The sequence below is a fragment of the Merops nubicus genome, unplaced genomic scaffold (genome assembly GCF_000691845.1).
Source record: "Merops nubicus isolate BGI_N331 unplaced genomic scaffold, ASM69184v1 scaffold47510, whole genome shotgun sequence".
NCBI classification, from domain to species: domain Eukaryota; kingdom Metazoa; phylum Chordata; class Aves; order Coraciiformes; family Meropidae; genus Merops; species Merops nubicus.
In genome coordinates this window covers 9,056-24,795 of record NW_008581769.1, presented here as the reverse complement: position 1 = coordinate 24,795, position 15,740 = coordinate 9,056, and the positions used below count along the sequence as shown (strand labels likewise).

Below are 15,740 nucleotides of genomic sequence, written 5' to 3'. Positions count from 1 at the left end.
GGTTCCTTTGCCAATACTTTCAAGCTTTATATTGAACTTGTTCACAAAGCCAGCAGTGTCAGTTAATAAAACAAAAGATGTTGTTTATAATTTTTGCTATTAATTAAGCCAACTCCTTAGATACAAGTAGCTCATTGGAGTTAATTATCTCTAAAAGAATCCAGTTCATTTGCAATTTGTAAATCAGAAAGAATTATGCCAATTTTTTGAGTTGAATTCTTTCAGTACTATGAGAATTTTAGAATTTGTGAGCTTTTACCCTGAAATGCAAGGAGACAGATTTTCAGGAGCTGAAAGTCCCTAAAATTCACCTCTTATTTAAACAATTAGATTGAAAGCTCTTTTACATGATATTATCAGGAATGAGGGCACTGTTAAAAGCAATCCAACTAATTTTGGAACAAATAATAGACTGATACATTCAAAGTACATCCCTCCTTCCACTTTAATTCTCAGGTTTCCCATGTCTCATAATTTATCCATCTGCAACCAAGGTTAAAGAAGGAAAGAAACCTAATTGCCTTAATCCTCGTGGAGGTAGAGCCTAGACCTCACACAATTCTAGCTCCTTTCATATCAAAGCTGTCACATTAAGGCTGTATGATGCATGTGTGATCAACATCTAATTGTATGGGCTGTCTCATAGGATACAATTAAGCTGTATTTGCTAAAGTTGTAATACATTGTAAGTCAATAAATTTTAGTGCTTTTTGCTTTAGAAGTGCATTTTCATCAAGTTCCCTTCGCTGCATTGAGAGAATAATCCAGTCACTGCAGTAAAAGAACAAAAACAGTGGCCACTATTTAGTTTTCCAAGCTCTTCTATCCTCATACACAACCTAAGTATAGTTCCTCCCTATCAGCAGATGGAGACAGAGTACATAGGTTTTGATGTCACCATCCTTCAGTTAATTAAGAATTTTTCACCATACAACCTAGACAGCATCCATTTGGCTGATCTTTGTATTTTCTTAAAGATTCCAGGATAAGGAATCAACATACCTCAGGGTTCAGTAATTTCCATCATTTTAAGCCTTTTTTCAGGTTTTGGATTTACCTAAGAAATGTGATTCTGGGTCTCGCTCTACTTTTTAAGGCACAATGTGCTGCAGAGCTAGCAATCAGCATGACAGCAACACAGATCCCCTGTTAACTTCCTTGAGAGATATTAGTGTAATATTGCTCTATGATATAGTTCTTCAAATTGTTGTTAATTATTTTTTTGAAATGACATCTGACAGCATCATAAATTGTGGCTTAACTGGGAATATTAAAAAAAACCAAAAAACCAAAAACAAAAACCCAACCAAAAAACCCACCAACCAAAATGTAAGTAATAAGCATAGGCAGCAAACTTAGCAAGAAGCTTTTATAAGAATTTTATCATAGTCCATTATTACAAATCGACTTTTTGTTTTGGCCCAGGTAGCAGATAGAACTAGGTATTGCCTGGGTAGTATTAAGTGCCATTATCAGCTTCTTAAAAGAGATACTGCCCTATAAAATTAATTTGAATTCACTTTGAAATTCACTTTCAAAAGGTGTCTTTAATTATTTTCCATGCTGCAATTGTCTGCACTTACACTTTTGTCACAGCCTCTTAAGTCTTGTCCATTACATATCACTATAAAGGAAGTACGTGGGTACAGCCAAATGCCAAACAACAATATTTATTAACTATTTTCAAACATGTGAGGGTAAGGTATTGATATCCTACCAAAGTAACAGTTTCTTGGGTCTTTCTGTAAGGTAAACCAGTACAAACTCTTTGGATTCAAAAGTAATGGAGTACTATTTCTCCTCATAGCCTTAATAAAAATCTTTAGCATAATGCTTTAGAAAATTGACAGTATTTATGAGTAGGGCTTGTTGAAACCAAAATACATAATTTATTTTAACCTCTATTAAAAACTTGTGTTCTGTCTCCCTCTGCTGAGTTGTCATATCTCCTAAAGATGACTCAGTAAAAAAGAATTTGAAGAAAGTATGAAACAGGAAAAGTGATTATTCCATTATTTCAGCATTTTGCCATTAGCAACACAACATCTCTTCTGTTAATATTCACCAATGAGTGATTTAGTATTTTGGGTCACACAGTTTCTGCCACTCCCAATTTTTATTTTCTCCTGTTCACTGGGTTACCACCATTATTTTGCTTTCAGTCTTGAAGCAAGGATGCAACAGAGAATACTACCCTTCCTCTTAGGGTATTTAAAGTTTTCATCTGTCCTATAGGAATGGGAAGAACCTCTTAGTCTACCCAACAAATCCATGCCTACAACTTCCACTACATTTCAATGAAGCTCAGTGACTTTGGTTCTATCCTCAATCTTTCTTTGGTTAAATTGACTCTTTGTGAAGAAGTCAGTCAGTTAATGTAAACTCTTGTTGTGTTTAATAACAGTCTTAAGCTTAATGCAAGCTATTACTCTTTCAATTATCTTTTTAGGTAGGGTTACTGCAAAAGTTTATGTGAATCAGTTTTAGGTCACGGCTGTTTTCAGATGATACTTTGGGGTAGATAGGATGCTCTGTGAATGAAAAATTTTGCCGCTTTTCAAATATATTTGATTACTAAAGCAAATATTTCTTAATTAATTTGCTACTTGTGAATATTGCAACCATTTAAGCAAATTAATTTAGTTTTAAAATTTTGTTTCAGTCTATTTCTTTGACATTACTTCATCTCTCAAAACAGAACTTAACTAATATACAGATTCTCATATTAACATTTTGCACAGTAAGGAATTTCACACAATACTTCCCCTGACAGTATTCACAACCTGGAGCTATCGAATCCATGATTTACTGAGTGCAGTCTATATTTTCAAGCAGATAATATTTTTTTTTTTGTATGATTAAAAGATATATAAACATGTAGTGGAACATACACGTATTATGTTATTGGTAGCAAAAAAGAAAAAAAAAATTGGTTCTTCATTCTGTTTCCAAAGTGTTCTTTTGTATGACCGTCTTTTTCCATATAACAGAGCATACTGAATAATAATGTGTTTGTAAAAAGTCAAATCCAAAACCATTAACAAACTGCTCAGTAGAAGTTTGATCTGCTCTAAAGCATGTTAAATTTCATTTTGTTGAAGGAAAAAAATATGGTTCAGGAAAAGGAGAACAATCATAACATAAATCTGGCATTTCTTAACTTAATTATACCTAATTTAATGTGAATTATACTTGATGCAATAAAGTGATAAAAGAAAAATGTTAGCAAAGATCATTGTGAAGAATGTACCACTCCACATGCATAGTCAATATAGTAACCCAAAGGAACTATGATCAAATGAATGACGAAAAATACAAATAGAAAGTAGAAAATATTAATAATATTGTCTCCAAATGGCCAGGTTATATTACAGATATTCTTTGGCTGGCTGTAGCTACAAAGGTACAAACAGTAAATGAGCCCCTTGGATTCTCTCTTTGCTCTTCAGCAGCTTACAGTTAACTCACAGATGGCTTCTGTCTCAATACAGCTTAATCCAATCAACTCGCCTCACTCTGTCCTTTACTCACCTATAAGAATTTTTTTGGGGTAAAAATCAGCTGCTTCCTCCTGCTGATGCTGGCACACGGAGCATAGCAACAGCACTTCCTTTCGTTCATCATGTGTCCATGGCTCTCAAAGTCAAAACTGCTGAGACCAAGGTAAAGGGAATTGAGTTTATATCGTGTTGTATGTCACCGAATAGTATTTAGAGAATTAGATAGCTACTGTGGGCTTTGAAACAGCAGTTGCTTTCATTCTTACTGTAAGAGTGTTCTTCAAGGTTCTCTTCCTAAAACCCAAAATGAAAAGGAAACCTTACATTATAGTGCACATAGTAAGTACTACAAAGTACATTTATAAAAAAGAATTCAAAATATGTGATGTAATTCCATTTATGAGATATAATTCTTAGAAGTGTCTAATAAAATCCTACATGTAATGATACCAGTGTGTTCCTAAAACTCTTTCTCTAAGTTGTTGTTTTAACATATAATACATGACTCTGTGGTTTTTATCTTGTGGTTTTCACTTTGAAATATTTGAGACATGAGAAAGGGAAAAAAATGTTTGAAAACAAAATGTATTCTGAGATTTTAAAAATATGTGAGTTTATATTTCAGAGGAAAAAAAAATTAAAATTAATTAGAATAAGATAGAGCTGGAAAAATTTTAATGGATTTTCATTTTCATGTTTTTCTTTTAAGAATACGTTCTTAGCACTTAGCTGCATGCATTTCTGTAGCTTACTCAATAGAGCAAAGCTTGCTATACCTAATACACCACCACATGCCTAAGACAGGAACTAAGAATATTCTGAGTACAATGAGAAGAATCCTGGGCCTTTGATGCCAATGGAAGTTTGTCACTGACTTCAAGAGGTTAGGAATTCATCTACTGTAATTAGAGGTCAACAGGTCATCAGCTCACAGCTGTCCTTCAGCTCTGTGATTTTTACTTCAGTCCTGTCTTACCACTTTTATTACAGTATGAATCTACATATAGAGCAGATAAGGCTTCAGGGAGGCAGTTGGTAGAGGAGGGGCTGTGCATAAAGGAGACCTACAGGAAACGTGCATCTGCTCCGAGCAATGGAATGAAAATTACTCCTACAAAAATGTGCCAAAGATTATGCTTCCAAGGCTTAGAGATACTTTCAGGAGGATAGGAGGTTGCGTGGTTGTCAAACTTGTATGTGACGTTGTAGTCAATTAACTTTACAGTGACTATGGAAAAGAATGGATCAACCAGGTTATTTGGCCAATTTTCATTTAGGACCAAACTAAAGACAATGGAAATGGGAAAGCTGTATTTAGGCCTCAGACCAACCCAGCTGAAGAGATAAGTCATTTCCAGTTTTTGCTTGGCTTTGTTTTGATGTAGGTAAAGAAGAGTAAGACTGTCTTGCACATTCACTTATTAACAAATGTAAGTTTTTACAGGCATGATGGATTTCTCTCCTGTTGCATTAGAAACTAAAGTTCCTTGATCTCTCTCCTTGTGGTACACAGATGTACTATTCAGTATTTAGCACTGTACGATATTTACCAATATAAAAATAGCTAGTCAGCTAAATCATCAACATCCACACTTCTTTCAGAGTCAGATGGTTCTGTAAACATGTTATTGACCACATAAACCATTCAAAGAACTAAGGCCCGAAATGACCATTAGAGATGTTTTAGTGAAGCTTCATCCAGAGAGGCATCTGGTTTTGCTTTAAAACATCTATTACTGCCAAAGACAGTTTGTTTCATTGGCTAATTGCCTTTATGGTTAAAAATGTCCTTCACATATCTCTTGAATTTTTCTGGCTATAACTTGTAGCTGTTTACTTCTTGTGTCTTTTCTGATAGATTAAAGAACCCCTAAGTACCTGGTATTTTCTGCCTGTGAAGGTACTTATCCATCATAATCAAATCAGTCCTCAGAGCTAATCAGATTGACCTCTTTAGGACTATAGTCCTAACAAAAAACCCCAAACATTTCTAGCCACCAGTTCCTTTTGGTGTCTCTTCTCTGCACCTTCTTCATTTATTAATTCACTTTAAAGATTGCTGGTGCCAAACTGCATGCCACTTTGTCTTCCCAGTGCTGTGTTTAGAAGTAATACTCCTTCTCTGTTTCTACTGATATTCTCCCACCTTAAACCCCAAAGCCTCAAGCACTTGTTTTGTGTCACAGTCTTGCAAGAAAAGCCAATAAAAACAAGGTAGTATGAGACAACGTTCATCTACAGCCCCTCTCAGAGTCACTGTCTCCTTGAATGAGAGCTGCATTTACCAGCATGTAACAAATTAAATCAAAATGGAGATGATACTTTAGAACTGGTTTATGTTTTACCTTTCTCACTGCAGTCTTACCTGCCATTTGAACTTAATTTTAAAATGGGGACTTAAAAATAAATCTTTTTTTTTCTTTATTGGTTTTGAATCTTTTGTCAAGAACATTATGCAATTTTATCCTCAAAATCCACAGCAATGATAAAGGCAATGAATAACCAATTTTGATAAAAACATCTTAAATAAAAACAAATATATAAAATTAGCAAGTCCGTTTCAAATTTTGCCAAATAGAAATTATTTCTGAAACTTGACATATCTTATACATTTGCTTTCATTTTGTTATGAATATGCAGTCATTGTTTCACCTACTGCGGTTCCTGTAACCATCCTACACATATGCGATTCATTTTTATATTTCTTCAGAATTGAGTCCTATTCATTTATTAGCTGCTACCTATTTTTTCTAAAACTCATTCCCATTGTAAATATGGTGTCACCATTCAAAGAGAAAAACATTGGCTTCTTTTGCATTGGTACAATGCTTCACTAGATGAAGTCCATATTCTCTGCTTGGCATTCTGATACACTGAAAAATGTGTATGTAGTCCTCTATATATTACTCCTTCATTTATGCAGGGTCACTTTTCATGGATTTAATTCTGAATGAATACTTATATTTGCAATATTTCATCATCTTATTCTTCATTTTTCCATTTTAAATCTATTTTTTATCAAGATAGACAACAAGTCCTGTTAAACTTCAAAGCTTCCAAACTCACTTGCTGTCAGCTCAATTCCTTTGATTTCAGGGGAAATTCACCATGAGATCTTTCAGGAGACACAAAAATGAGCAGGCTTTGGGCCCGTATTTACACGTCCAAGTGTATTTACTGAATAATGGAATCGCTACAGGAATTACGTTCTGTGTGGATCATTATTGCATAATGGATCATAGTTTGGAGATCTATGGAGGTCTCACCAGAGGAGCCAGGTAAACACATATTGTCAGTTTCAAATATTTGATAGCCAAACTGGAGGAGGGGCAAGAAAATTCTTAATTCATTACACGTGTTGTACGTGGACTAGGAATTTATACAAGAGTCTACTCCTAACACAGAAACTAAAGCTTAAAAATGCTTTAAGAGCAAAAAGTGAAATGCAGTCACATATCTCCCCATTGTAAAACATCATGTAGCACAATGTTAAAGATGGACAATATGAAACTGATAGCAATTCTCTTTACAGTCACTGTCTTCCTCATGACTGCTTTCTATCTAGAGGTTCTTTTGAGGAAAGTAAAGAATGGAAGATGTAGGATGGAGGGGGTAGGCAAAGAAGAAAATGAAACAATAATCAAAGTTAAAAAAATGGCCATTGAACGAGGAAAGTCACAAAGTTAAGAAAGAGGAAAGGAAAAATATTTGATAAACCACTAGCTAGTTTGAGAAAATACAAGACAATCTGTTGTTCTGATGTCTGTAAAAAATAAAACCTGATTTTACTGACTGCTCTACTGACTAGAAAACATCTTCAATTTCGTACTCTTAAGTAAGCACACAATATTGCTAAAGCAGTTGCTGAAGTTTCATGCACGTTTTCCTTTTTTTTTTTAAAAGAAAAAGTCCCAAATAACATCTGGAATGTAATTATCACAAAAAATCAGAAATTAAAGTGTTCTGTATTAGAAAGACTATTCTTATTATAAAAATATATTAACCTTAAAACATTATTTTACATCATACCTGTAGGATTTAAAACAAGTCCTAGGGTCTGCATAATTCAGGAAGCAAATTTAAAAGATCAGACATATATGATCAGAAATGAGTTCACTTGAAAGGATCTCAAGGCATTTCATGAAGTTTATCAGGTGAAAGCTAACCATTTTTTCCCTGGCTGCACTGCTTCTGAAACTTCAGTTCAGAAATGAAGACACTGAAATGGAAGAAAAGAAATAAGGACAGCATGATATATTAGGAAACATATCCTTTGTATAATTCTACGTTTCTCGATTCTTAAAGACATAGTATTTGATAATAAGATAGTTGTTGCTTTATGAAACTTGTATTTTTAAGGGTATTTTTTTCAATATGAGTTGGAATTTATTTAGAATTCACAAAAAATTGAACTTTGAAAAATATTTAACAGATATGCTTATTACCCATTTAAGTTGTCTACATCCTTCAGCACTATGGTGACATGTTTTTTAAAGGCTGGGAAACTCAACAGTTACCGGTTTACAATTTTCTACATTTTATTTGTATACTGTTTCAACATACTTACAAGGATGGCTTTTAAGTTAAAAACTAACCTAAAATATGGTTAAAAACTAGTTAAGCATCTGGATGATCTTAAAATCTCAAGGTCTCTGGTGTAATAATTATCAAGAAATGTGCAGCTCATTCTCTGAACACTTATAAATAATCAATATACAATAATATATGATACAAAACAAAGAGTATTATTACCACACATTAGGAGCTGACATGTACTAAGGAGCCTTTGACAATTTCTATGAAATTGGCAACAGCAAAAAATCTGTCAAATATTTTGTCTTCTGGCTTTTTTTAAAAACATAATGATTGATAGAAATCCGGAATTATTTTCTAACAATTATGTACCTAATGTAAATATGGCATTGAGTTTTACTGTCCTTTTCCCTTTTGCAGGCTGTTCTGGTGAATCTGTTGATATGCATGGTGATTTTCTATGCTGTGTACTACATGGTCCTATCTGTGTGCTTTGCAATATTCAAGTAAGATTTCCTTGTCTTTATTCTAATATGATGACATATTGTAACTAGATATAACGCGTAGAGCCATGACCCTGTAGAGGAGGCATCCAGACTGGAGGCATCGAGTTCCAGTTAGCCTGTAAACACTATTTTCAAATTCAGTTGAATTGTTGTATCTGAACCTTCATTTATGTGCACAAATTGGCAAATGGAAAATCAAAATTAAGATAAAATGTTTATTCTAATCTACTTCCTTACACTTACACCATGTAAAGAAATGAATGTACAAGCAAAGATGATACTAAAAAGGGAAGATTTTATAGTTGATAAGAAAGACAAATTATTAGAAAGTTGGTTAGCCAGTTATTTGGTAGTGCCAGACATGTCTTAAATAAAAGTGAACACATGAACAACATGTACAAGGGCAAGACCACAATACACAATGAGATGTAGAGAGCTTATAAAAGCCCAGAGGATACCATTTGAAATCATATTTAAAAGTACCCACCATATGTCATATAATGACTGAGGCATCTTTGGTTAAATATATTCATTCTATTTCCACAGGATTAATATGTTGGATGGTTTGGCACCTTTTGATTTTAAGACAAATCCTTCATGGATTAACCCGTATTATTTAGGTAACTGAAGTTTATATCTTTTTTTTTTTTTTTTTTCCCCTCAGTCAAGAAAATAGATTCTATCTGGATGTATGGACATCTTCTTTATGGACAGTATTTTAAAGCTGTTTTTGTAATACTAATGATTTCAGTATTTTAACTACACTGCATTTAAATACTCATTCATCTTGCTGGCACTTCTCATTTCTATATTGCTACTTATCATTCAAGTGACTGTGGGGCTTTTCCTTGAGTTGTTCTTCTGATCTTGCATCATCTGAAGAAAACGTGCTGCTTTGCCAAGATACTGCATTTTCATCACAGAACAATTACCTATTCTCTGTAAAGTTTCTCCACAAGTAAATTTAATTTTCATACTGCAACAAATTTCTTATGAATCATCAGATACAGATCTGAATAATAGGTCACATTCAATTGATGGAAATTTTGCTTTGGTAATGCCTTAATACAGTGGGCATTAGAATTTCAGGGTCTGATTATAGCTCAATCCCTCAATGTATCTCTATATATCCTAATACAAATGTCTGCATTTTTGTCTGAAGTTTTCATTCTTCTTCCTAAACTGCCATTCCTAAACAATTACATGCACGCATGAAATTATACCAGATTCATAATCTTTTTTACAAAGGCAAACCACATCTTCCATCTACTAGTAAAGTGTAACTCTAAAGTAAATTGGATAGTTCACCAGGTTAAAAAGAGTAATAAAAATGCATGGATATTTGTACAGTGTCAATAATGATTTCAGATTAAAAAAGAGCTTTTCAGTTGTAGAACAAAGAAAATTAGATCATATACCATTACTTTTCAGGTCCCTGATGTGTCCCTGGTGCAATTACCATATTTCAATATGATGTTTTTTCAAAAAACAATTTTAGCAGCTAGTTTGATGCAGCCTGTTGATATGCGACAGACAGCAAGTATGTCGTGCAACTTGTTAGTATTCCACCCTCCTGTCTGGCCACCTGATGAAGTAATATGGAATAGCAAAACATAACAGGAACTGTTTAGAGTCTAAGGGCACAGAGACAGAACAAAGGTCTCTGAATGATGTTGTAAATGAGAATTAGTTTACTCAAGAGTCTCACTCATGCCTGCTAAAACCAGGATTATGTCTTTAAAAGATAATCTCAAAATAAAAGTGGAAGTCAGGTCAGAACTGAGGTATCATTAGTGGCCTAGTTTTGTAAAACAGTTTACAAAGCACCCGTCTAGGCATACTTTCTAAATTCTAAAATTATTGGCACAATTTAAAGGAATACGATCATCATGAAATATAATAAACTAAATATACTAAAATACATTGTCAAACAAATTTTTTTAAGTGTTATTTCCCACTTTTCTAACTACATGTGCTTTTCTCAGTTATATTTTTCTTATTTTTTACATTTTTTTAAACTGCTAGGTGGAAGATCCATAATACAGTAGGAACTAATTGACACTGTAAATAAAAGAATAAAATTGAAAGGCACCACATGCTGCCAAATGTATAAATTAAATACAGTGAAAAATGAACTATCATCTCTCTGCTTTCAGGTGCAGTAATCTAAGGCATTACATTACTGCAACAGTAGAAAAAAAAAATTCCATTAAAAATGTGACTTCTATATGCGTGTGTACTTAAGAAGAACAACATGCATTTAGATGGAAAATTGGATGAGCTGCAAATGCAGAATTATGGCCAGTTGCATGGGAAGTCAGGACTACAGCTAGAAGAGGCATAATGTAGTTTCCATTCAACCCCCTGCTATCCCAGGTAGCCACCGAGCACAAAGTCAAACTTTGCCGTAAAAAGTGATTACTTTTGTTACGCAGAATAGCAAGTAAACAAGCTGACAGCTAAGCACCTCTCTATTGCTGTGTCGAAGAATAGAGCTCATCAAATGCTATGATGAGGTTCCTCACCCTTCCCAGCATAGCTGTTCCAGGCTCTGCTTTCCTGCACACGGGAAGGCACATCCTGCCCAGCCATTACTTTTGCTGAGTTGTGCCCCACATCAGGGGAGGTGGTCAGCACAGGCTGGTGGCACAGCTTAGCTCAGCATGCTCCAGAGAAAGCACCAGGGGACAGAAATACACCATTTCTTCACTGAGAGAAGGAATTTTCTTAATCAGATAACTTTAATAGGACTTTTTTTTTTTTTTCTAGCATAATTTATTTATTATCACTTTGCTGGTAATCCCCATTCATGGTTTAACATAACACAGAGCTAGCTGCTGAATGTCAGGCACGCTGACAGCATGGTAGCTGTGGCAGCCTCACAATCAGCACTGAGAAAAGCCAGGTTCCTGGTTGCATGCACCATGAGATCCATATGGATGGATGGGTTCTTGTATGTTTTGTCTTTATATTCCTCTAATATATATATTCTATCATGTATCATAAATATATTTATATAGGATGCAATGAAGTTGACAGGGAGAGAGCGATGAAGTTTCCTACCAGACATAGTCCCTTTAATCACATAATTATGTTTTGGATGAGAAAAAAATGATTTATGTCAGTATCAACCATTTGACACCATATGCAAAGAGCGTAGATGGTCCCTAAGAAAAATCTCCACGCCATTTCTCCTCTAGGATATAAATTGGTCATAATCCTGTCACTGGTCATAATCCTGTTAATCCTCATGTCTTTACATAAAATATATAAGATTTTAAAGTCTATGGGCAAATCAGGAGACAACCCATGCAGAAGCCTGTAGCAAAATTAGAAATGAGCTTTATAATGAAAATAATAATGTAATATTAGATCTTGTAAAAAAAATTGCACAACTTGCAGACATTTTAACTTCTTATTGCCATCATTTTGAAAATGAGAAAAAAGCCTTTCAAAACTGTGGTGTAAATTTCCTGTTTTCCTTTACAGCTCTTGTTATATCATTGGAAATAACTTTCTTCACATGTGGTCTGCTGTTTGCCCTGGTTGTGGAAGAATGGGTTTGGGATTATGGTGTAACAGTTACTGTTATTCATGTCATCATAACTTCAGTCAGTAAGTAGGTTTACAGCTAAAGACATGCCTAGTGTTACAAACTGAAGGACCAATCAACTATGATTCATCTACTGTATTACTGAACCTACCTAATTTTTCATTAAAAAATACATATTTCTATTTTCCATCCATTTGATTCACGTATGTATTTAAATCCCCCCATCTAAAACTCAGCTCTGGGTTTATAGCAGAATTTTAAAACACTATTTTCTTATTAGAGTTTTAGCTCGCAATCTAACAGATCAAACCACACAGATCCAGCCTAGATAAAATTTCAGCACCTGAGAGATGCATTTTCTCTAAAATAAGAAATTAATAGTTGTTGTCCATGTCCTGACATTGAGATCTACTCATTAACACTTCAGCTCTAGTTCAGAATAAAAATAAGGCTTGCTTCAGCAAAATGAATTCAAAGTTTTAAAGTTAGATAATTTGAAGCAAATCTCACTGAGGAAAGTAGAGCATTTTAACATCTTCCCTCAAAGGAAAGAAAAGGAAGAGAACTGGCTGCTGTAAATGAGATTCATCATCACTTTTTGCCAGCACCTGGTAGTCTCCCTTCTCTCATGTTTAGCAGAATGCTGCTATGGATGATTAGGAAATATTTTAACCCCATCCTTTCCAGAAACCATTTGGGGACCTGAATTACAGAATCATAGAATGGTGTGGGTTGAAAGGGGCCTTTGAGATCATCTAGTTCCAACCCCCCTGTTATGGGCAGGGACATCTTCCACTAGACCAGGTTGCTCATTCTTTTTTCCTATAACAATGATACTTTTCTCATATAACAATGAGCTTAGTGTTCTTATTCTAGAATTTAGAAATAGGAAAAATATCACTGACAAATTAAGACTAAGAATCCCTCCCTACTACATAATAACTCATCTTTCATTTTCCAATCCTTTGTCCATTTGTCTTTTAGCACTTTATACAGAAGGGGATTCCCCAGTTCCCATGACAAATTAAGCAAGAGACCATCAAAGACTTCATCTTAAAAAAATTAAGCATAATTTCTCTACTGAAAATTGAAATATTACTCTATAATTTCTACTGAAATTGATTTTCTAGAGTTTAATCCACTGCTATTCCTTATTAATAACTTTTGCATTTAAATCAAGGAATTTACAAAAACTACAACAATTACATACAGTGAGGCATTTTTTCATGTCCAAAACCCCCAGATTTGTTATTGTTTCTTTCAGATGGCCAACCAAAGCTCTTTTGGCTGGCTCCAAGCTGCTGGCATGTCCTGTGTGCCTCCCAGCACACTTTACTACCTCTACAGTCCTGTTGGGTTTTTTTTATTTGGTTGGGTGGTTGTTTTTTTTTTTTTGTGGAGGTGGGCAATATTGGGTCACAATGGCCCTACAATTGATTCTACAGTGGGGATAGGGGTCAGCTTGCATGAAGCAAGGGCAAGTTCCTGACACAGGAGAGAGCTTGCTGTGCAACAATGCTCACTTGAGGTGTGCAGACCTGGCCTGTCAGTCGTGAATGGCATCACTCATTACACAGAAAATGTCAGGCACACATTAATTTATTTGGATTGTACCAATATATAGGCATTCTACCAGGGGATCGGTGTCTTTGTTGTGCTAAACTGTGTCAAGGTGAGTGATAAGAAAGGCATTTCTTCAGCAGAGTCTAAGAGCTCAGTTTAGCAGACACTTAGTAGTTTAAGACTTGCCTTCCAATGGGATGCTCACCAGGCTAAGCTTATGGCCAAGTATCTGAATGATCAGGACCTAAAAATGAATTTGCAGTTTCAACAAACATAAAGTAGATAGTTTATGAAACATAACCAAGCAGGTCTTTGATAATGTAACATAATGTTTGCATGTGCCCATCTTTATTGTTTAAAAATTTACACTTTTTTTCTTGTCCTTGCAGTTATGTCTGAATTCCCCCTGATGTTACACTGGTGGCTGGCATTAGGTATAATTACATTCTTTAAAGTTTAAATTGTTAGACTCTGTGTAGAAAAAAAAAAAAAAGTATTTACACTATGAAGTGTTTCTGTTAAATGTCTGTTGTCCCACTAATTTGGGAATGGTCAACATTTGAAGAAGAAATATATGAATTTCATTTATACTTCCTTTAATGGCATAGGTAAGTAACATTGGGCACACATTCACCTTGACTGCTTTAAAAATCTTCTGCTTTAAGACTGGAATGTACTCAGCTTATATTAAACTTGCTGAAAACAACAGATACCACTCACATTCTTGAAATAAATCATGATTCAGTCCTGACTAATCAAACTATCTCACTTAATTCTGGTATCAAAAAAGACAGTTGTCCAAACTAGTCTTCCCTAGCATGCTTTATAATCAATGGAAAGAAACAGGCACCTTTAGAGGCGATTTTTATAAACACTCTGCACAGGTACTTACAATAGATGAGATAAATCCCAGTCATCACGTTTCCTTAGAGTGAATGGCCTACATTTCTGAATGTTTTTCTGCAAAATTAAAATTATAGGTTTGTACTAAAATATAATATTTTGAGAAAGAGTTAAAGGGAAAAGTTCTGGCTTCTGTTCTTCTTTCTTATATGATGGATATCAAGCCTCAACAGCTGCAGTAAATTCCTAGATGATGGGGACAGGCAAATAAATTCCCTGTCCTGTAACTGGTTTCGTATCAGCAGCTCCTGGGGCTGGTATCTTGTAAGTGATTAAGGCCTTGGGCAAAATGTTTAAGTAGATGAGACTTTTTATTTTAAATTGAAGATAAAAAGAATGTCTGTTTAAAATTTTATTGTAATACTTGTATTCCACTATAAAAATTAATATAAAACAATCATATATTTTCTTTCAGGATCTGGCGTAATTTCGATGATTTGTGGAGGACAGATTTTGGCATACTTCTTGTTCAAAGACAACTTCATTTACCCAATTCTAGATGATTTTTGAAAAGGAAAATAGAACTTGCCTTTATATGAATTTGACGGCTTCATTAACAATATAATTAAAATGAAGTTAGCAACTGTCTAGTTGCAGGTCTAATATTTAGCTTACCAGATTTCCTGTATGTTACATTTGTTTGCAATGTCATGACTTTTAGCTCTTGTTTGTAATTACTTTAAGTTTTTGCATGTACATTTTCCTTTGAACAAATCGTTAGATACACTGTGTCTTTTTAAAAAAATCAAATCAACCATAAGGAGGATAAGAGCAACGATGCAACAGTTTTGAAAAATATACAAGGAAAAGAAAAAAAGAGGTTGGAATTTCATGTTTTCATGGTGCTTGTTATCTATTGTATTTTATGAAATGCTGACTCTAACCTTAGGCTGTAGTCTGACCTCTCACAAGCACTGTGAAACTTTAAAGTATCTGGCATAAATCACTGTATGTTTAAAGCAGTCTTTACTGGCAAAGAAGAATTGGTGAACAGCACATAGCTCTGCATCTTTTCCCATCTTAAAGCTCTCACCTAGAAGCTTCCCAAGACAACAGCCAGACATACAATCCCCAGTGTTTGGCTGATAACCTTATTTCCAGGGATGCTACAGACAAAAGTGTTTTACAATAGCTCCAGGCTATTCTCTCTTTCGCTAATGATCCAGTTATGGTCTGGCTGTG

At 34.5% G+C, this 15,740-nt stretch overlaps 1 protein-coding gene across 1 annotated transcript; it reads left to right on the top strand.

Moving 5' to 3' along the window:
- The first annotated feature begins 8,480 nt into the window (after positions 1 to 8,480).
- Positions 8,481 to 15,068, top strand: TMEM244 (transmembrane protein 244). Its single transcript, XM_008935435.1, has 5 exons — positions 8,481 to 8,539; positions 9,086 to 9,159; positions 12,029 to 12,154; positions 14,045 to 14,089; positions 14,974 to 15,068. The coding sequence occupies exons 1-5, from the start codon at positions 8,481 to 8,483 to the stop codon at positions 15,066 to 15,068; spliced, it is 399 nt and encodes a 132-aa protein (XP_008933683.1).
- The last annotated feature ends 672 nt before the right edge of the window (positions 15,069 to 15,740 follow it).